Source organism: Mesoplodon densirostris, chromosome 18, assembly GCF_025265405.1.
Source record: "Mesoplodon densirostris isolate mMesDen1 chromosome 18, mMesDen1 primary haplotype, whole genome shotgun sequence".
NCBI classification, from domain to species: Eukaryota; Metazoa; Chordata; class Mammalia; order Artiodactyla; family Ziphiidae; genus Mesoplodon; species Mesoplodon densirostris.
The window spans coordinates 52,011,584-52,033,479 of NC_082678.1; the positions used below are offsets into that span (position 1 = coordinate 52,011,584).

Genomic DNA, 21,896 nt, shown 5'->3' on the forward strand with positions numbered 1-21,896 from the left:
TGTATTTGCATATAAAAACATACATGTCAAAAGCATACATTTTTATTTCCTTTTAAAGGAAAAGGGGGGGCTTCCCGGGTGGCGCAGTGGTTGAGAATCTGCCTGCTAATGCAGGGGACACGGGTTCGAGCCCTGGTCTGGGAAGATCCCACGTGCCGCGGAGCCCTAGGCCCGTGAGCCACAACTGCTGGGCCTGCGCATCTGGAGCCTGTGCTCCGCAACAAGAGAGGCCGCTATAGTGAGAGGCCCATGCACTGCGATGAAGAGTGGCCCCCGCTTGCCACAACTAGAGAAAGCCCTTGCACAGAAACAAAGACCCAACACAGCAAAAATAAATAAATAAATAAAGGAAAAGGGGAAATGTTTTGTAAGAATAGATAGAAAGGTGGTATTGGATCCAGAATATAATTGTTGGATTTCCGGTTGAATAACATCCATAATTATAGTATTAACACAGCATCTGCCGTAGTATCTCTGTAAGTGAGACACATTTTCCCTGATTTAATTTTTCTCAAAGAATTCTTTCTCTGTTTTATCAGTGTTCTTCAGGCAAAATACATGCATTCTGTAACTTGAGAGAGATGGAATACCATTAAAGGAAAAAGAAAATCTTACAGTTAAACTGTTAAATACAGAGCTTGCCTGTATAGCATATTTCATCAATTCTAAGAAGTACCTATTTAACATTTCTGAAATTGGGGTTCATCTTATTTGTATGATGTCTTACAGTTGACAGTGAGTTTTCATTCCTTGTGGTACATAAAATGATGATGCATCTTACAGTTGATAACATCATTGATTCTATGAAATATTTGTGTATACCTGTGTGAGATGTTTTGTTAAATGAGTTGCTCACTGTATGTATCTGTGAGAGCTATAGAATAAATATTTTATCTCTAATATTTTCACATTTGGAAAATTGTTTTTAACATAGGAGTCAACCTTATATTAAAGCTTTTAGGGCTTCCCTGGTGGCGCAGTGGTTGAGAGTCCGCCTGCCGATGCAGGGGACACGGGTTCGCGCCCCGGTCCGGGAAGATCCCACATGCCGCGGAGCGTCTGGGCCCGTGAGCCATGGCTGCTGAGCCTGCGCGTCCGGAGCCTGTGCTCCACAACGGGAGAGGCCACGACAGTGAGAGGCCCGTGTACCGCAAAAAAAAAAAAAAAAAGCTTTTAGTATTTTAGCAGATTTTCACTTAAACTTTATTAGATTATATAAGAATAATGTTGCAAAAATAATTTTTATTTGCTTTTCAAGCTTAATTATATTAATCTTATACTTTCTATTGAACGTTTCTACTAATACTACACATTTGGTGGTGTAAAATATGTCCCTTTATTTTTCAAAGCTTTTTAAAAATAGATTTACTTGAAAAAGTTGAATAGCTGTTATCCTGATTCTGATGTCTGATTCTTACAAGGTGAATGTCATGTTTTTGTTTTTAGAGTCTTACATTTAAAGAAAAAGTAACAAGCCTTAAATTTAAAGAAAAACCTACAGACATGGAGACAAGAAGCTATAAGTATCTTCTCTTGTCCATGGTGAAACTAATTCATGCAGATCCAAAGCTCTTGCTTTGTGTAAGTATTTTTTATAAAATGCCTTGAAATTATTATACTAACTTAGTTTGGTTTAGCTGAAAAGCCAAAACCTTGAAGGTGATTGTTAGCTCGAGATCACTTACTGACCTTCCTGATCATACATGAAACCTAAGAGATCCCTAAGAAAATAAACTTACAGAGAATACTAATACAATTAGACCAGATTTCTTAACCTTTTGTCTTAATTTTTCTTATCATTAAACTAACATACTTTGGTAAGATCTGTGCATACCCGACTACCAGATTATATATTATTCAGGCATAATCCTGGGATGGGGTTTAGATGTAATGAAGCAACCATAAATTGAGTGCTTCCTATATATACACAGTTGGTTTTTTAAGTCTCCAATTGCTATTGCCAAAAAATTGAGTTTTTCCATCCCCCTTTCTTCCTGTCATCAGCCTTTTAATATCACTGGCTTTGCCTGTGTATACTGTATTGGGAGGAAAAGGAGTTACAAATGGGTATGGTTAGCGCTCAATTATTGTGGTAACTCTGCTCTTAGCAACCTCAGATGATATTAGATTCCTGAAAGCATCACTGTAGTACACAAGATAATTAGGAACTAACAAGTGAAAATGAGTGACAGTTATATGAAAGGATGAAAAACATGGGTTCTGGAGACATATTAGCTATGTGATTTGGGTGACTTAACCTCTCTGTGTTTAGTTTTCTTATCTGAAATATTGTGATGATAATAATAGTTCCTACCTTAGCTTGTTAAGCAGACTGAGATAATACGTGTCATGCTTTTAGGAACAATGCAAAATAAATGCATAATGAGCACTAAATAAATGTTATGTATTATTACTATTAATAAAATACAGTTAACATTAACACTAATATTATTAATGCCCCAAACATAACAGAAATATATTGTGAAGCTCATAGGATAACATATTTAACCCCTGTGGAATTTCTTAAGTCCTTGGAGAGCAACATACAGAACGATTTCCTATTGCTTTGTTCAGCAACAGGGTTTTTAAGTGGTAAGGGTACTTTTAATTTTGATGGTATATTTTTCAAATTACTGTACTTTAGGAGTTCATAACTTGATGTCCATAGTTTCAAGAGTTCTTTGAGTCCTCTGAATTGAAAAAAGTATTTATGTAAATATTTTTTCTGGAGAGAAAAGAGATGAGAGAGAGAGAATTCCCAAAAAGATTAGTGATCCCCCAAAAAAGGCCTATATTGTTTTGAACTCTTTGAAAAGCCCGTCCAAACTTGGGAGTCTAATAGAAAAAATTGTTAGAACTTTGGTGTGGAAAAAGTCCTAAAATCTATCATTAAGACTTTATAAAAGGAATGAAATAACTTTTTCCCCTCATTTCTTTGTTATGTAGCCCAGGTTACTTGTGGTGGTGTTTCATCATGCATGTCATATATTAGCACCACTCTGTTTGCATAGCTATAATTCAGAATCAGAGAATACCAGTGCCTTCTGTGTTAAATATTTTATTGTCAAGAAACAAGAATTTAAGCAAAAAGTGCTGTTTTCCACGTTTAAAATTTAGCAAGCAGAAAAGGATCATTTAAAATAGAAGTTATTTTCTTTGCTGCCATCTAGTGGTTAAATAACTTTTCTCAGAGTAATCAAAGGTAAGTTAAAGTAGTGAAAGATTCATTGTAAATATTTGATTATTTTATATTGTACCTATAAAAATCTAAATCTTAGTAAATAGGATAAATATAGGAATAACCATTAAGTGATTTCAGTCATGGTTTTTTAAAGTAATGTGATTTTATTGTCTTCTATCTCTACCTCTCTATCCTAATTCATACTACTCTCAATTTTTCAAGCCTCCTAATTGCTCAGCTGGCATCATCTCTTGCTTCCTTTTCATCATTTCTCTGCACTAAAGTTACAGTGATATCTTCAAAAAGCAAATCTTACGCTTCCTGCCCAGCTTAAAACCTTTTAGTTGAGGTTGCTTTGGGCATAAAGCAAACTCCAAATAGACCTACATGGTTTTGCAGCGTTTGACTCCCACCTACCACCTCTGCAACATCTATAGCATTATATTTGTCGTCTTTACTCTAGTTATGATGGCCTTTCACTCCCTCTTACTACATTCCTTCATGCCTATCCATGCACTTGCAGTTCCTCTGCCTACAGTATCCTTCCTTATCCTCTTCACATAGTAATTCCTAATTCTGAGCTGTTATCACTGCCCTAAGGAAGCATCCCTGCCTATACCACATTTCCCTGTTACAAATGCTCATAGCAGCATGTAACTTCATAGTTCTTTCTCATGTGCAATTTAAACTTGTTGATCTAATTATTTTATTGATGTTTGTCTTTCCCACCAGACTACATGCTCCAAGAGGGTAGGAAACATGTCTTTTTTATTTGTTGTGTCTTTGGTGTTCAGTAAATGTTATTGGGCTATTAATGAATGAATACAAATGTCAGAAAAATAGGCAAACAGTTTTTGAATTATAGAAACACTGGGGTGAGGGCTTACCTTAATTGTTGTCATGGGAAAGAGTGTGTAGTTAACAAAATAAAATATGGGCACTAATTGAATTGGCCTCACTTAAATGAACCATATATGCTTGAAGTGTAAATAGATTCTTCCAAGTTATAGGAAGCATTTTAGTCTCTTTAAGTAGGTAGACATTCACATTTATCTGCTGCTTTGTTTTGTATACAATGTCTTTCCACAATGAAAAATCCTGAAGTATGGGTATCTGGAGTTGTGGATTCTAGCCCTGTGTGGATTTGGGTAGGTCCTTATACTGGAAAAGAGGGCTACACAGGATAATCATGTAGTCCTCATCAAGCATGCACATTCTTTGCCTTTCATCACAACAATTTTAAGATCCCAAACCAGAAGTTCCAAATCAGAGGTATATTATTTAGCCAATGTAGTGTTGCTGAAAAAAAATTACTTACTTCTATTATTGATGTAATTTCTTAACTGAAAAACGAATACCTAGTTTTTGTTTTCTTTTAATTAGGATTTTCTCTGGATATTATTCACGTTAATGAACAAGTATAGATGTAGATTAAGAGAATTCTTAACAAAAGCAATTTTGATTTTTTTTTAAAATCCCACAATTATTATTATTTTTGAGGTAAAATTCACATACCATGAAGTTTTTACCTGTTTAAAGTGTACAATTCACTGGTTTTGGTATATTTACAAGGTTGTGTAGCCATCACCACCATCTAGGTCTAGAACATCTAGAACATTTTCATCACCTCAAAAATAAACCTAGAACCCATTAGCAGTCAGTCTCCATTCCCTCCACCCTTCAGCCTCTGTCCATTGATTTTTTTTTTTAATTGAAATTTGCTTTTTTCTTTGCAGAATCCAAGAAAACAGGGGCCTGAAACTCAAGGCAGTACCGCAGAATTAATTACAGGGCTCGTCCAACTGGTTCCTCAGTCACACATGCCAGAGATTGCCCAGGAAGCAATGGAGGTAAGGGGAAAATGAATTCTAGGCTCTTAAAGGTAAAGTTGTAACTATGTACATTCCTTTTTTTAATCTATTCCTTTAAAATTTTTTCTTTAATTTTTATTTTATTTAAAAAAATTTTAATCCAATTTTTAAAGGTTATTTTCCATTTACAGTTACTACAAAATATTACCTATATTCCCCATGTTATGCAATATATTCTTGAGTCCATCTTACACCCAATAGTTTGTACCTTCCACTCCCCAGCCCCCCAAACTCCTGCCTGCCCCCCAAACTCCCTCCCACTGGGAACCACTAGTTTGGGCTCTGTATCTGTGAGTCTGCTTCTTTTTTGTTATATTGACTAGTTTGTTGGATTTTTTAGATTCCACATATAAGTGATATCATATAGTATTTGTCTTTGTCTGACTTATTTCACTTAGCATAATGCCTGCCAAGTCCATCCATGTTGCTGCAAATGGCAAAATTTCTTTCTTTTTTATGGCTGAGTAGTATTCTGTTGTATATATATGTATTCATTACCACATCTTCTTTATCCATTCACCTGTTGGATGAATGGACACTTAGGTTGTTTCCATATCTTGGCAGTTGTAAATAATGCTACTATAAACATTGGGGTGTATGTTTCTTTTCTAATTAATATTTTTGTTTTTTCTGATATGTACCCAGGAGTGGAATTGCTGGTCGTATTGTAGTTCTATTTTTAGTTTTTTGAGAAAAAAACTGTTTTCCACAGTGGCTGCACCAGTTTACATCCCCACCAACAATGTACAAGGGATCCCTTTTCTCCATATCCTCATCAACATTTGTTATTTGTGTTCCTTTGGTTCATTCTGACAGATGTGAGGTGATATCTCATTGTGGTTTTGATTTGCATTTCCCTGATGATTACTGATATTGAGTATCTTTTCATATGCCTGTTGGCCATCTGTATGTTTCTTTGGAAAAATGTGTATTCAGTTCTTTTGCCCATTTTTTTTTTTTTTTAAGATGTTGGGGGTAGGAGTTTATTAATTTAATTTATTTATTTTTGCTGTGTTGCATCTTCGTTTCTGTGCGAGGGCTTTCTCTAGTTGTGGCAAGCGGGGGCCACTCTTCATCGCGGTGCGCAGGCCTCTCACTATGGCGGCCTCTTGTTGCAGAGCACAGGCTCCAGACGCGCAGGCTCAGTAGTTGTGGCTCACGGGCCCAGCTGCTCCGTGGCATGTGGGATCTTCCCAGACCAAGGCTCGAACCCGTGTCCCCGGCATTAGCAGGCAGATTCTCAACCACTGCGCCACCAGGGAAGCCCTGCCCATTTTTAAAATCAGGTTGTTTGTTTTTTTGATGTTGAGTTGTATGAGCTGTTTATGTATGTTGAATATTAATCTCTTATCAGTCATATAGTTTGCAAATATTTTCTCCCATTCAGTAGGCTGTTTTTGCATTTTGTCAATGGTTTCCTTCGTTGTGCAAAAGCTTTTAAGTTTAATTAGGTCCCATTTGTTTATTTTTGCTTTTATTTCCTTTGCTTTAGGAGACAGATCTAAAAAAAATACTGCTACCATTTATATCAAAGAGTGTTCTGCTTATGTTTTCCTCTAGAAGATTTATGGTTTCTGGCCTTATATTTAGGTCTTTAATCCATTTTGAGTTTATTTTTGTATATGGTGTTAGAGAATGTTCTAATTTCATTCTTTGACATGTAGCTGTCCAGTTTTCCCAGCACCACTTATTTTCTTCCATTGTTTTTTTTTAAGTTAATTAATTAACTTATTTTTGGCTGCATTAGGTCTTCGTTGCTGCGCGGGAGCTTTTCTCTAGTTGCAGCGAGCCGGGGCTACTCTTCATTGCGGTGCGTGGGCTTCTCACTGTGGTGGCTTCTCTTGTTGCGGAGCACAGGCTCTAGGCACATGGGCTTTGGTAGTTGTGGCACATGGGCTCAGTAGTTGTGGCTCACGGGCTCTAGAGTGCTGGCTCAGTAGTTGTGGCTCACAGGCTTAGTTGCTCCCTGGTATGTGGGGTCTTCCTGGACCAGGGCTCAAACCCATGTCCCCTGCATTGGCAGGCGGATTCTTAACCACTGCACCACCAGGGAAGGCCAGTATGGTAATTTTAACAGTATTGATTCTTCCAATCCAAGAACACGGTGTATCTTTCCATCTGTGTGTTGTCTTCAGTTTCTTTGATAAGTGTCTTATAGTTTTCGGAGTATAGGTCTTTTGCCTCCTTAAGTAGGTTTATTCCAGGGTATTTTATTTTATTTTATTTTTTTGATGTGATGGTAAATGGGAATTGTTTCCTTAATTTCTCATTCTGATAGTTCGTAGTTAGTGTATAGACATGCAGCAGATTTCTGTGTATTAATTTTGCATCCTGCAACTTTACTGAATTCATTGATGAGCTCTAATAGTTTTTTGGTAGTGTCTTTAGGATTTTCTATGTATAGCGTCATGTCACCTGCAAACAGTGACAGTTTTACTTCTTCCTTTCCAATTTGGATTTCTTTTAGTTTTCCAATTTGTATTTCTTTTAGTACTTTTTCTTCTCTGATTGCTGTGGCTAGGATTTCCAAAACTATGTCAAATAAAAGTGGCAAGAGTGGACATCCTTGTCTTGTTCCTGATCTTAGAAGGAAATGCTTTCAGCTTTTCACCATTGAGTATGATGTTAGCTGTGGGTTTGTCGCATATGGCCTTTATTATGTCAAGGTATGTTCCTTCTGTGCCCACTTTCTGGAGAGTTATTATCATAAATGGATGTTGAATTTTATCAAAAGCCTTTTCTGCATCTATTGAGATGATCATATGATTTTTATTCTTCAGTTCGTTAATGTGGTGTATTACATTGATTGATTTGTGGATATAAAAAAAAATCCTTGTGTCCTTGGGATAAATCCCACTTGATCATGGTGTGTGATCTTTTAATGTATTGTTGAATTCATTTTGCTAATATTTGGTTGAGAATTTTTACATCTGTGTTCATCAATGATATTGGCCTGTAATTTTCTTTTTTGTCATAGCTTTGTCTCATTTTGGTATCGGGGTGATGGTGACCTCGTAGAATGAGTGAGGAAGCATTCCTTCCTGTGCAGTGTTTTGCAGTAGTTTGAGAAGGATAGGTGTTAACTCTTCACTAAATGGTAAAATTCACCTGTGAAGCCATCTGGTCCTGAACTTTTGTTTGTTGAGAATTTTTTTTATTATTGATTCAGTTTCATTACTGGTAATTGGTCTGCTCATATTTTCTATATCTTCTTGATTTAGCCTTGGAGACTGTACATTTCTAGGAATTTGTTTTTTTCTCAGTTGTCCATTTTATTGGCATATAATTGTTCACAGTAATCTCTTATGATCATTTGTATTTCTGTGGTATCAGTTGTAATTTTTCCTTTTTCATTTCTGATTTTATTCTTTTAGGCCCTCTCCCTTCTTTTCTTGATGAGGCTGGCTAAAGGTTTATCAATTTTGTTTATCTTTTCAAAGAACTGCTCTTAGTTTCATTGATCTTCTCTATTGCTTTTTTAGTCTCTGTTTTTCTTATTTCTGCTCTGATCTTTATGATTTTTCTTCTACTAACTTTGGGTTTTGTTTGTTCTTCTTTTTCTCGTCCCTTTAGGTGTAAATTTAACTTGTTTATTTCAGATTTTTCTTGTTTCCTGAGCTAGGCTTCCTCTTAGAACTGAGGTAATCTTCTCTCTTAGAACTGCTTTTGCTGCATTTCATAGATTTTCGTGGATCGTCGTGTTTTCATTTTCATTTGTCTGCAGGTATCTTTATTTCCTCTTTGATTTCTTCAGTAACCCATTGGTTGTTTAGTAGCATATTGTTTAGCCTCCATATGTTTGTGTTTTTTGTAGTTTGTTTCTTGTAGTTGGTGTCTAGTCTCATAGTGTTGTGGTTGGAAAAGATGCTTGATATGATTTCAGTTTTCTTAAATTTACTGAGACTTGTTTTGTGGCCTAACGTGTGATCTATCCTGGAGAATGTTCCATGTACACTTGGAAAAGAGTGTGTATTCTGCCGCTTTTGGATGGAATGTTTTCTACATATCTGTTAGTTGATATAGACTAATGTGTTGTTTAAGCCCAGTGTTTCGTTATTGGTTTTCCGTCAGGATCTGTCCATTGATGTAAATGGTGTGTTAAAATCACCTACTATTATTATGTTACTGTCAGTTTCTCCCTTTATGTCTGTTAATATTTGCTTTATGTATTTAGGTGGTCCTATGTTGGATGATAAAAAGAGACATCTCATTATTATTATTTTTTTTTTATTAGTTTCTGCTTTATAACAAAGTGAATCAGTCACGAGACATCTCATTATTGCAAAGGGTTCTAATCCATCCAGAAAATAAAACTTTATATGAGTCTAATAACAAAGATTTAAAATATATAAAGCAAAAATATAAAATTTCTAAATATATAAAAACATGTAAAGTAAAAGGATAGATAGACAAATACAGTTATAGTGGGATACTTGAGCATACCTTTCTCAGTGTCTGATAGAATAAGCGAGCAAACAAATAGTAAGGGTAGAAGATCTGAACAACATGGTTATCAGATTTGACCTATTTGAAACTTACAGAGCACTGCATTCAATAAATGCATTTTCTTTTCAAGTACATGTGGAACATTTAGTATATCTTGAGTATAATGCAAGTCTCAACAAATTCTGAAGGATTGAAATTATCCAAAAATTTTTTTAATGACTACATTGAAATTAAGCTAGATAGCAGATAACAAAAAGGTTTATGAAAGATCAAATGACTATACAGTTGACGCTTGAACAACATGGGTTTGAACTGTGCAGGTCCAGTTGTATGCAGATTTTTTCAAAAAATATGTTGGAAAACTTTTTGAAGATTTGCGACAATTTGAAAAAACTTGCCAATGAATTGCTAACCTAGAAATACCAAAAAAATTAAGAAAAAGGTATGTCATGACATAAAATATATATGGATACCAGTCTATATTACCATTTTTTGGGTCATTTATTTTATTACACTTTTTTACTTTTTTACTTTTTTAAATTGAAATATAGTTGATTTACAATGTTGTGTTAATTTCTACTGTACAGCAAGGTGATTCAGTTATACATGCATTCTTTTTTTTAATATTCTTTTCCGTTATGTTTTAATCACAGAATATTGAATGTAGCTCCCTGTGCTATACAGTAAGACCTTGTTTATCCATATATTATCATTTATAAATCTATTATAAAAAGTTAAAATTTATCAAAACTTACACACACACTTACAGATTGTACAAGGCATCTTTCACAGTCAAAAGAAATATAAACAAATGTACAGATGCAGTATTAAATCATAACTGCATAAAATCAACTGTAGTACATACTGTACTACTGTAATAATTTCATAACTGCATTTTGTTACTATTTTGGTGAGCTCAAGTGTCATGAGTATCCACTTAAAATGCTATGTGAGGCTCATAGTCTCTGCATGAGCAGTTCATCTCACCAGTAAATTGTGTATCAGTAAAAAGTGATCTCTTGTGGTTCTCGTGTATTTTTCATCATTTTTAGTGCAGTAACAAACCTTGAATAACACCATGTGACCCATATGAAGTGCCACTAGTGATGAACGCAGAAAGAAGTCATGACATTACAAGAAGTTGAATTGTTTGATGTGTGCTGTAGATTGTAGACAGCTGTGGTTGTCTGCCATTTCAAGATAAATGAATCCAACGTAAGGGCTATTGGTTGTGGCGGGGGGAATGGAAATTCATGAAGCTGTTGCTGCAGATACTCCAGGTGGCATGAAACCTTGCACTTTTTGTGAAATATCTTTTTATCTTGTACTGAAAAGGTAGCTTTTATGCGGGTGCAGGATTGCTATAAGAAAGGTATACCTATTGACTTCAGTATGATTCGAGAAAAAGTAAAGTCTTTATCTGACAATTTGAAGCAAAAGGAAAGTGAAGGATCTAAAAGCTGGAGAATTTAATGCCAGCAAAGGATCATTTGATAATTTTAGAAAGAGGTTTGGCTTTAAAAATGTCAAGGTAAAGGAGAAGCAGCTTCTGCTGACCAAGAGGCAGCAGATGGGTTCCCAGACGCCATTAAGAAAATCATTGAGGGGAAGGGATGTAAGCCTGAACACGTTTATAATGCAGATGAAAGTGCGCTACTCTAGAACAGAATGCCACAAAGGACATTTATTAGTAAGGAAGAGAAGCAAGCACCAGGATTTGTGCAAATGCAGTTGGGTTTATGATCAGAACTGCCCTTATTTATAAAGCTTCTAACTTCCAAGCCTTGAAAGGAAAATATAGATACCAGTTGCTAGTCTTTTGGTTGTACATCTAGAAAGCCTGCACAGTGAGAACGCTTTTTCTGGATTAGTTCCATCAATGCTTTGTCACTGAAATGAGGAAGTACCTTGCCAGTAAGGGGCTACCTTTTAAAGTTCTTTTGATACTGGACTATGCCCCTGGCCACCCGGAACTCCATGAGTTTAACACTGAAGGTGTCAAAGTGGCCTGATTGCCCCAAACATGTCTCTAATTCAGCCTCTAGATCAGGAGTTCATAAGGACCTTTAAGGCTCATTACACTCGGTACCCTGTGAAAAGGATTATCAACGCTATGGAAGAGAACCCAAATAGAGAGAACATCATGAAAGTCTGGAAGGATTACACTATCGAAGATGCCATCATTGTAATAGAAAAAGCTGATTCATCTTGTAAACATGACGTAAACTTACAGTATTGATAAATACAGTACAGTACTATAGATGTTTTTCTTGATGATTTTTTAACAACATTTTCTTTTTACTAGCTTTATTGTAAGAATATAGTATATAATATACATGACATACAAAATTTGTATAATCGACTATGGTATTGGTAAGGCTTCCAGTCAACAGTAGGCTATTAGTAGTTAAGTTTTTAGAGAGTCACAAGTTATATGTGCATTTTTTACTGCATGGAGGGTCAGCACCCCTAACCTCATTGTTCAAGGATCAAACTGTGCTTTGTTTTTACTCATATCCTGCTCGTAAGAAAGTAAATTAGTACAACCATCATTAAAAATTGTTTTGCAATATATCTACAAAAGCTAAACATATGACTTAGCAATTCTCCTCCTAGGTATGTATCCAACAGAAATGTATATGTATGTTTACCAGAAGACACATACAAAAATATTAATAGCAGCATAATTTGTAGTAGGCAAAAACGCTGGAAACAACTCAAGTGTATCAACATTATCATTCCACTTATTAAAGCAATGCAAAAAGAACAAGCTACCACTAAGTACAAAGCATGGTTGAATCTCACAGACATAATATTGAGTGAAAACAGCCAAACACAAAAGAGAACATGCTGTATGATTCCCTTTATTTACATAAAGTTCAGAAACAGGCAAAAATACCTATGGTGATAGAAGTCAGAACAGTGGCTACCTTTGTCAAGAGCTGATGACCGGAAGGGAATGTGAAAAAGGCTTCTGGGTGTTAATAATGTTGATCTGGGTAATGGTTATATGAGGTATATTCATTTGTGAAAATTCATTGAACTATATATTTAAGATTTGCTACTTCATTATTTATCATGCTTTATTTTACCAAAAGTGTTTCAGCACTCATTGTTACACTCATTGCTTGTATTTGTGTACATTGTTGTTGGTTCTATAAAACAGTATATACTTTGCATTCTTTTTGGAAGGCTATTTGACAGTATTTAGCAGGAGCTATACAGATGTCCATTTTTCTGTCCAAATAATTCCATTCCTGTAATTTTTTAATCCTGTGAATATAAGTTAAAAGGAAAAAGCTGTACACATATATGCTTATTTCTCTTATTTGTAATAGAACATTAGGAGAATTTTAAATATTCACTAGTAAGAGAATGTGTTAATATTCAATAACGAGAATGATATTTCAATTTGGTGAACTGATTGACATATATACACTAATATGTATAAAATGGATAACTAATAAGAACCTGCTATATAAAAAAATAAAATTCAAAAATTCAAAAAAAATCCATTAAACCATGCAGATCACATAGCAATATGGAAAAATATTTATGAAATGTGAAATGAGTATAATGTGTTTACAGTTTTGTTAAAATATATGTAGAAAACTTAAAAATGGAAAGGAACATGAAAAGGAAAACATTCATGTTAAGGCAGAGAAAAGGCTAACACATTTTCTTTGAATATTTCAAAAAAACGTTTTGTCAAACAAAAATGTTACAGAATTTGCCACTTTAAAGTGTCAGTAAATTGTACTAAATTTTTGCACAATAGTAACAAAATTGAATGTTAATTTGTGCTGTTTTTCCTTGATTTGAGAGGTATAACCTATATAACCTATATAATTTTTGACGATTCTCACAACGAATTGCAGTTTTCACTAAACATCTCAAAATAATTACAGTGAAAGTATTTGAAATAAGGAAATATAGGTCTGGTGTTTATGTAATTTATAACTTTTGGAGTTACAAAGTTGAACAAGATTAGAAATTTACTTATTTTTCCTAATGTGAGGCAGGTTATCATTGCAGCTGTATTTGCAGTTTATGCATTTAATTTGGTTTTTAAGAGAAGAAATCAGATCTCATTATGTGTTCCAAACAGTGTTTCATTGGAATTTTAATAAAAGGCTTTAAGGAGGAGTAAAGAATCTCCCAATGTGCTGACCAAGGACTGAGAAGAATGTGCAGAGCTGAACAGTGTGCGTCTGGGGGAAACATCGTGGAGCTGGAGTTAGGATAGGACTGGTTTGAAGGAAGAGTCTAGTTTTACTCTTTATACCTTGATGGCATTAATTTATTTAATAGTAGTGTTTTTGTATATTAGTTGTATATTCCTGTTAATGTTCTGTGAGCCAAATCCAATTTCAATTCTGTGGTCAATTGAGGTATTTTAGGATAAATAATCTGCTATGAAATACAAAATCTATTTTCCTCCCCTTCTCTCCTTTTTGAAAAATAATTTGTCCTGTCTGTTCCAAAAGAATTTGTGACAAATAAGATAGCTCCTACTTTATCTTATGGCCTAGAAGTAAAATTTTTTTTTTCAGACTTCATGGACTGACTTTATTTTTTATTTTAATTTATTTTAATTATTTTTTTTCTTATTAGTCAACCATTTTACACACATCAGTGTATACATGTCAATCCCAGTCTGCCAATTCATCACACCACAACCCGCACCCCACTCCGCTTTCCCCCCTTGGTGTCCATACGTTTGTTCTCTACTTCCATGTCTCAATTTCTGCTCTGCAAACCGGTTCATCTGTACCATTTTCTAGGTTCCACATATATGCGTTAATACACGATATTTGTTTTTCTCTTTCTGACTTACTTCACTCTGTATGACAGTCTCTAGATGTATCCACATCTCTACAAATGACCCAATTTCGTTCCTTCTAATGGCTGAGTGATATTCCATTGTATGTATGTACCACATCTTCTTTATCCATTTGTCTGTCGATGGGCATTTAGGTTGCTTCCATGACCTGGCTATTGTAAATAGTGCTGCAATGAACATTGGGGTGCATGTGTCTTTTTGAATTATGCTTTTCTCTGGGTATATGCCCAGTAGTGGGATTGCTGGGTCACATGGTAATTCTATTTTTAGTTTTTTAAGGAACCTCCATACTGTTCTCCATAGTGGCTGTATCAATTTACATTCCCACCAACAGTGCAAGAGGGTTTCCTTTTCTCCACACCCTCTCCAGCATTTGTTGTTTGTAGATTTTCTGGATGCCCATTCTAACTGGTGTGAGGTGGTACTTCATTGTACTTTTGATTTGCATTTCTCTAATAATTAGTGATGTTGAGCAGCTTTTCACGTGCCTCTTGGGCATCTGTATGTCTTCTTTGGAGAAATGTCTATTTAGGTCTTCTGCCCATATTTGGATTAGGTTGGTTGTTTTTTTTTAATATTGAGGTGCATGAGCTGTTTATATATTTTAGAGATTAATCCTTTGTCCGTTGATTTGTTTGCAAGTATTTTCTCCCATTCTGAGGGTTGTCGTTTTGTCTTGTTTGTGGTTTCCTTTGCTTTGCAAAAGCTTTTAAGTTTCATTAGGTCCCATTTGTTTATTTTTGTTTTTATGTCCATTACTCTAGGAGGTGGATCAAAAAAGATCTTGCTGTGATTTATGTCAAAGAGTGTTCTTCCTATGTTTTCCTCTAAGAGTTTTATAGTGTCCAGTCTTACATTTAGGTCTCGAATCCATTTTGAGTTTATTTTTGTGTATGGTGTTAGGGAGTGTTCTAATTCCATTCTTTTACATGTAGCTGTCCAGTTTTCCCAGCACCACTTATTAAAGAGACTATCTTATCTCCATTGTATATCCTTGCCTCCTTTGTCATAGATAAGTTGACCATAGGTGCGTGGGTTTATCTCTGGGCTTTCTATCCTGTTCCATTGATCTATGTTTCTGTTTTTGTGCCAGTACCATATTGTCTTGAGGTAAAATATTTTTGTGTGTATTAGTTTTGGAGAGATCTCCTTACTTTGGGATTATTTTTATTTTCCATAGAGTTCTTTGATACTTATTGAAATTATTTTGTTTGTGTCTTAAAGCACTTTTTACACATGTATATTGCTATTCTGAATTCATCAGTATATAACTTATGTGTATATACCATTTAAAGTAAGACTGATAGGAATAAAGTAACTTCATTTTTTGTATATATATATATATTATATATATATATAATACATATAATCCCCTAGAGATTTTGGTTCTTCAGAGTTTTTCTGTTGTGCCCTATACTGTGTGTTGAGGCTACAATTAAGTAGCACAATTCGTTAGCATTTGTAAAATAAATACTCCAGTGTTATGTTTTCCATAACTCTTTTGAATAAGTCTTCTCTTTCTCTTTTTTAAAAATTCAGGCTCTGTTGGTTCTTCATCAGTTAGATAGCATTGATTTGTGGAATCCTGATGCTCCTGTAGAAACATTTTGGGAAATCAGGTATATGCACTGTTATTTTTTAATTCAATTTAACATTTTATTTTGTATTTTTGTCTTTGAATATTAACCCTGTAGTACTTAGTTTATTGTAAAACTTTATTCATTTATACCTCCAGAGGTTTTATGAGTTTGTATTTTATTTGACTTGAAATTATTAGATTATTTCTTGTTTTAACTGTAAGAACATTGTCACAGCAGTTTAGAAAATAAATTTTTAAAAATTGTGCTAAATTTCATTAGCCAAACATAAGTACTGTTATTTGGTATGTTCTCTTCTATTTCGGATTTTTATGTGGTTACAACTGTGTTTTAAATTGATTTTTACAGTTATAAGCTTAGAGTATTAAAATTTTGTAATGTTAATAGTTTATTTCAGTTTTCTAAACTATGATCTTTCATACATTTTCGATAATACCAGTGTTTTTGGTGGATGAATTAATACTGAATATCTGCTTAGAAGGCAAAAAATATATAAATTTTATAATTTATTTCCTTGGTTATATAAATTATTACTTTTCACTGAGCACAGAGGTAACACACTGAGGAAAATTGTAAGTGTGTAAGCCTCAGGTTTTGTCATTTTCTTATCATAGAAGTGGGTACACCAAGTCACTTGGCAGCTGAGTTAAATCCTAGACTCTGAAGCAATGCTTTTTGATAGTAATGTAATGTGAACCACATATGTAACTTAAAATTTTCTAGTTGCCACGTTCAAAAGTAAAAAGAAGCAGGTAAAATTAATTTTAATAGTGTGTTTTTTAACCCAGTATATATATAATATTTTTTAACATGTAATTAATATAAAAGTTATTAATAAGATATTTTACATTCTTTTTTTAATAAAGTCTTCAAAATTTTTTATGTTTCATACTTACAGGACATCTTAATTTAGACAAGGCATATTTCAAGTGCTCAGTAGCCACATGTGGCTGGCTAGTGGCTATTGTGTTGGACAGTGCAGCTCTAGAGTAGGAATAAGGAAACTTTTTCTCTAAAGGGCCACGTAGTCAATATTTTAGGCTTTGTGAGCCAGGTAGTGTCTTTTATAACTATTCAGTTCGGCTGTTGGGACATGAAAGCAGCCATAGACAATATATAAATGAATGAGTGGGGTGTGACCGTGTTCCACTAAAACTTTATTTACGAAGGCAAATGATGGACTGGATTTGGCCTGCAGGCAGTCGTTTGCAGACCCCTGCTCTAGAGCATTAGGCTCACATACAGTCTGTGCTGTGCACCTGGTCTATAATTTTTTCTTGAGTCCTCTGCAAGAATGAGATGCATGGATGAAACAGCTGGGAGTTGGGAGAGTAGGGGGCTTAGAAGTACTTGCTTTTTTTTTTTTTTTTAACGTAATCTGTATACTTACATCCTTTGATGATCAGGCTATTAACATTTTGATAACCATTTCTCTAAAACAAATCTTGGAAAGGAAAGTAAACTTCTCTAGACTTTGTCCATTATTAGAGAATGCCATTCTTATGGACTGATTTTATCTGCATTATGTTGTTTGTTGACAATGCTGGTAACAGTGAACTTTGTTTCTGCAGCTCACAAATGCTTTTTTACATCTGCAAGAAATTAACTAGCCATCAAATGCTTAGTAGCACAGAAATTCTCAAATGGTTGCGGGAAATTTTGATCTGCAGGAATAAATTTCTTCTTAAAAATAAGGTAAGCAAAGTGACATCTTTCAAAATGGAAGAATATTTGGAATGGTAATGAGAAGAGATTAAGGAAGTGAGTATTAGCCAAATTAAGTCCTAATTCAGCTCCTCTCTCCTACAGTCTTCAAGGGAAATTTTGTGCAGAAGACAATGGCTGACAAATCAACTCTTTAAAAATTATTCTGAGCCTTTAGCCTTAAAGCCACAATCCCGATAAAGTCTAGCTGAGTTAATCAGGACTCTGTGGGGCAGTCCTAGGAGGAGTGGGGGCTGCTATAACCAAAGAAGATTGAGTAAAAACATAGTCTGTCTCTCCTCTCAAGTTCATACATAAGACTTGAATCCTATGGCTAGGCTAGCCCAGAGAATGTTATCTATCTGTATATGTAAAGAAGCTGAAGGGAAGAGATTGAGGGCCCTCAATCTAGGTTTATTTATATTTCTGCGAGAAAGCTTTTACCTCTTGAAAATACCAGGAGTCTTCTTCCTTGGAGTTGAGTGAAAAGTTTTGATCCTGAACTATTGAAGTATGGTGAGAAGGTTTTGGGGGCTAGAGAAGAGCCTTAATTTTTTTTTAACATAAAATTTCTATAATTAGTCAATTAAAAAGTTCTTCTATTACAGAATAATTTTAGGAGTACTTGATTCAGTGAATTTTTATCCATTTCTAGAATGGATAAAATCTATGAGAAATCTTTTTTTTTTTTCTTTCGCGGTACGCGGGCCTCTCACTGTTGTGGCCTCTCCCGCCGCGGAGGCTCCAGATGCGCAGTCCCAGCGGCCATGGCTCACGGGCCCAGCCGCTCCGCAGCATGTGGGATCCTCCCAGACCGGGGCACGAACCCGTGTCCCCTGCATCGGCAGGTGGACTCTCAACCACTGCGCCTCCAGGGAAGCCCTATGAGAAATCTTAAAGGCGTCAAACGCGTATGCTTTTCAGTGTACCATGCAGCTTGTTAAATTTTCTTTGTTTAGAAATGGGCTAATGGTAAGTTGGATTTATTTATATATGGCTTATCTTAGTGTGTTAATATAGTGGAATTTGGCATTATTCCAAAGATAAGGAACAAGATGTTTCATGTTTCATGCCCTTGCCTATGGTATAATTCTCCAGAGTACAAGCATTAGTAATCCAGTAATGAATCTGTAGTCTTCTGGTCAGTGAAGTCACTCTTATATATGGCTTATATACCGGTGTTAATACTGGTCCAGAGGAACTTAATCTCAAAAGAGTCACCTCGGGGCTTCCCTGGTGGCGCAGTGGTTGAGAGTCCGCCTGCCGATGCAGGGGTCACGGGTTCGTGCCCTGGTCCGGGAAGATCCCACATGCCGCGGAGCAGCTGGGCCCGTGAGCCATGGCCACTGGGCCTCCGCGTCCGGAGCCTGTGCTCCGCAATGGGAGAGGCCACAACAGTGAGAGGCCCGCGTACCGCAAAAAAAAAAAAAAAAAAAAAAAAAAAAAGAGTCAACTTCCAGTTATCCTGACCATAGCACAGGATATAAATCTTATGGGAGGCAATCTTAGTCGTTTTTAATTGACCGAGAAGTACATTATATTTTTCATGTGGTAGCTTTATGTTGTTGATGTTTTACTTGTGTCTCTGTTAAACCTAGAAACGTTAATTTACATTTCTAGAATCTCTTGATTCTGATGATTTGAAGAGTGGAAAACTGAGAGGAGTTTCAGAGATACTGAGGAAACATTATTTGTACTATTGGGTTTCTAGTGAATGTTCTTCGATGTGAGGGGAACAGGAGTTGGAGGGAGAGGTTTTCCAGGATAGTCTCAAACAGAAAGACAACTTATATTAAATATTTATTTCTCTTGGTTATCAGTACTTTGAAAAGGCTTCTCTTTTCTTTCTAGCAGGCAGATAGAAGTTCCTGTCACTTTCTCTTCCTTTATGGAGTAGGATGTGATGTTCCTTCAAGTGGAAATACCAGTCAGGTGTCCATGGATCATGAAGAATTACTACGTACTTGTACTCCTGGAACCTCTCTCCGAAAGGGAAAAGGAAATTCATCCATGGTAAGGAGTTTCTTTTGTAGTTTTCTTGTATCATCATCTGTGCTCTGTATTTTTTTCTGAATGAACTTGGGTAAATTTCAACTAGGTAATATAGCACAGTGAAGAACTGCTTAGCTTGTAGTTCTATTACTGTTCTTTGTGGACCCTCAGGCAAGTTCCTAACATCTCTGTGATTCAGTTCCTTGACTTTAAAATGGGGATAATAATAATTTCTGCCCCAGAATTGTTGTGAGGATTAAATGAGATTATGTGTAAACAGCACTTGATTTTTTTGACACTTAAAAGCTTTAACTGATAACTATAATTATTATAACTCTCTATCCCATAAGAAAGACCATTCATAGCCCAGAAGTTTAAAAGTTCTGTCAACTAGAAAGAGTACAGATTTACTGGGAACAAAAGCATGTTGCTTGATGTTATGCGTAAGTGTTTTTTTTCATGACTTCTGTGTCCGTAATTCCCTTTAAAAATAAATCATAATACAAGTGAAAATATCAAATGATTAGAGTTTCTTTTTCAGACCAAAGCTTTTTTTAAATCCATAATTTACAATATAATCTTCAGTTGAAGGAAAAAAAACAACTACTAAGCAGTGTGGTATTTACTCTCTTGTCTTACTTGCAGAATTTGCATTCATTTTGTAAATGAGGATTTCTCTATTTCGTGTTTTCGGAATATGTTATCCAGAGCCCAATGTATCTTCTACACTAATTTTTAGTTCTTATTCATGTCCTTAGTTAAGTCAGTTTTGCAGCATGATTATTTTATTTCTTCCCTCAGGGTGGATAGAATTTCATGTTACTTCCTCTTCCTTAGTCATTTATGATTGACTGAGAAGTGTATTATATTTTTCATTGAGTAGATTTGTGTTGTGCGTGTTTTATTTGTGTTCATATTAGACTTAATCTACATTTCTTGGATCTGGAAAGGATACCTATTCTAGTTGAAATTGAACAGATAGTAGTATTATGTTGGTCCAAATAATCTGAGTTCTCATTCAGGTGAGATATTTTGAGGTTTGAAAATCCTATCATGGTTAAAGGGGAAAAGTTCTTGTGGGTTAGTGTATGCAGACATATCTGGTACACAGCTTGTTGTATTATTGGGTTTTGTAAGTAAAATTACATAAGTTGCAAATATTTGCCTCCCACTCCTGACTCCCAGGATAGTGCAACAGGGTACAGCGGAACCCCGCCAATATGCCGACAAGCCCAGACCAAACTAGAAGTGGCCCTGTACATGTTTCTGTGGAGCCCTGACACTGAAGCTGTCCTGGTTGCCATGTCCTGTTTTCGTCACCTCTGTGAGGAAGCGGATATCCGGTGTGGGGTGGATGAAGTGTCGGTGCACAACTTCTTGCCCAACTATAACACATTCATGGAGTTTGCCTCTGTCAGCAATATGATGTCAACAGGTAAATCATGGGTAATGTTTTTTTCACTCAGTCTGCCTTGAATCACGTGACGTCTGATTGCTCTAGGAACATAAGAATGTATTTACGATTACTACTTTGTAAGTTTACAGGGCTAATTCAGATAGCTTACCTGAAATCCTTTTCTGCACAAGGTAAGGTGAAAGTAAATAGTATTTGAAATAAGTTGTTAATTTCTCACTGAGTTTTTAATATGCCATATACATTTGTTTAAAAACTGGCAGTATAAATTGCTTTCAGTTATAGATTATATAATTTACTCTGCCTGAACTGTATGTAGTGAAGTTCTAAAAACATTGGCACATGTTATGAGTAAGTTTTGGTGGGAGTAGCTATTTTAGGCTGTGGACATTGTGGAGTCCCAGTGAAGTGCCCCTGTCCTGTGAGGCTGGTGAAAGGAAGTGTTCAGCTTTATCATTTGAAGTATTCATTCCACTCCTCCTATTCTGCCTTTTGGGTTGGGCTTGCCAGGTTCTCCGTTGGCAAGCAGGGCTCTAAGTGCAGTAGGTTGATTTGTTGTTGTCTTTGCTTAGGAAGAGCAGCACTTCAGAAAAGAGTGATGGCCTTACTGCGGCGAATTGAGCATCCCACTGCGGGAAACACTGAGGTATGCCCTCGGCAACAGAAATATCCCTCTCGGGCCCCCACCCTCAATTTTAGACCAGGAATAGCTTTTGAAGCAAATCTAAGATATGTGCATATTATAAGTAGGATATTATAATATGCACCAGGTTTGAGACCTGCCTATTACTGATTGATTTTTAGCTCTAGGTTTAAAGTTGCTTTCAAGTGGTAATTGCCTTCATTT

At 35.5% G+C, this 21,896-nt stretch overlaps 1 protein-coding gene across 6 annotated transcripts in view; it reads left to right on the top strand.

The window, feature by feature from the left end:
* Window positions 1-21,896, top strand: part of NF1 (neurofibromin 1) — a 261,641-nt gene that overhangs the window by 100,920 nt on the left and 138,825 nt on the right. For all 6 annotated transcript variants that reach the window (XR_009530430.1, XM_060082451.1, XM_060082452.1 and 3 more), the window contains 7 exons: window positions 1,447-1,581; window positions 4,918-5,031; window positions 15,881-15,960; window positions 17,511-17,634; window positions 19,495-19,656; window positions 20,821-21,070; window positions 21,622-21,695. Coding sequence is in view for 5 of the 6 variants with exons in the window: in XM_060082451.1 (XP_059938434.1) it covers window positions 1,447-1,581; window positions 4,918-5,031; window positions 15,881-15,960; window positions 17,511-17,634; window positions 19,495-19,656; window positions 20,821-21,070; window positions 21,622-21,695 (939 nt within the window). In the remaining variant the exon portion in view is untranslated. The remainder of the gene's footprint in view (window positions 1-1,446; window positions 1,582-4,917; window positions 5,032-15,880; window positions 15,961-17,510; window positions 17,635-19,494; window positions 19,657-20,820; window positions 21,071-21,621; window positions 21,696-21,896) is intronic.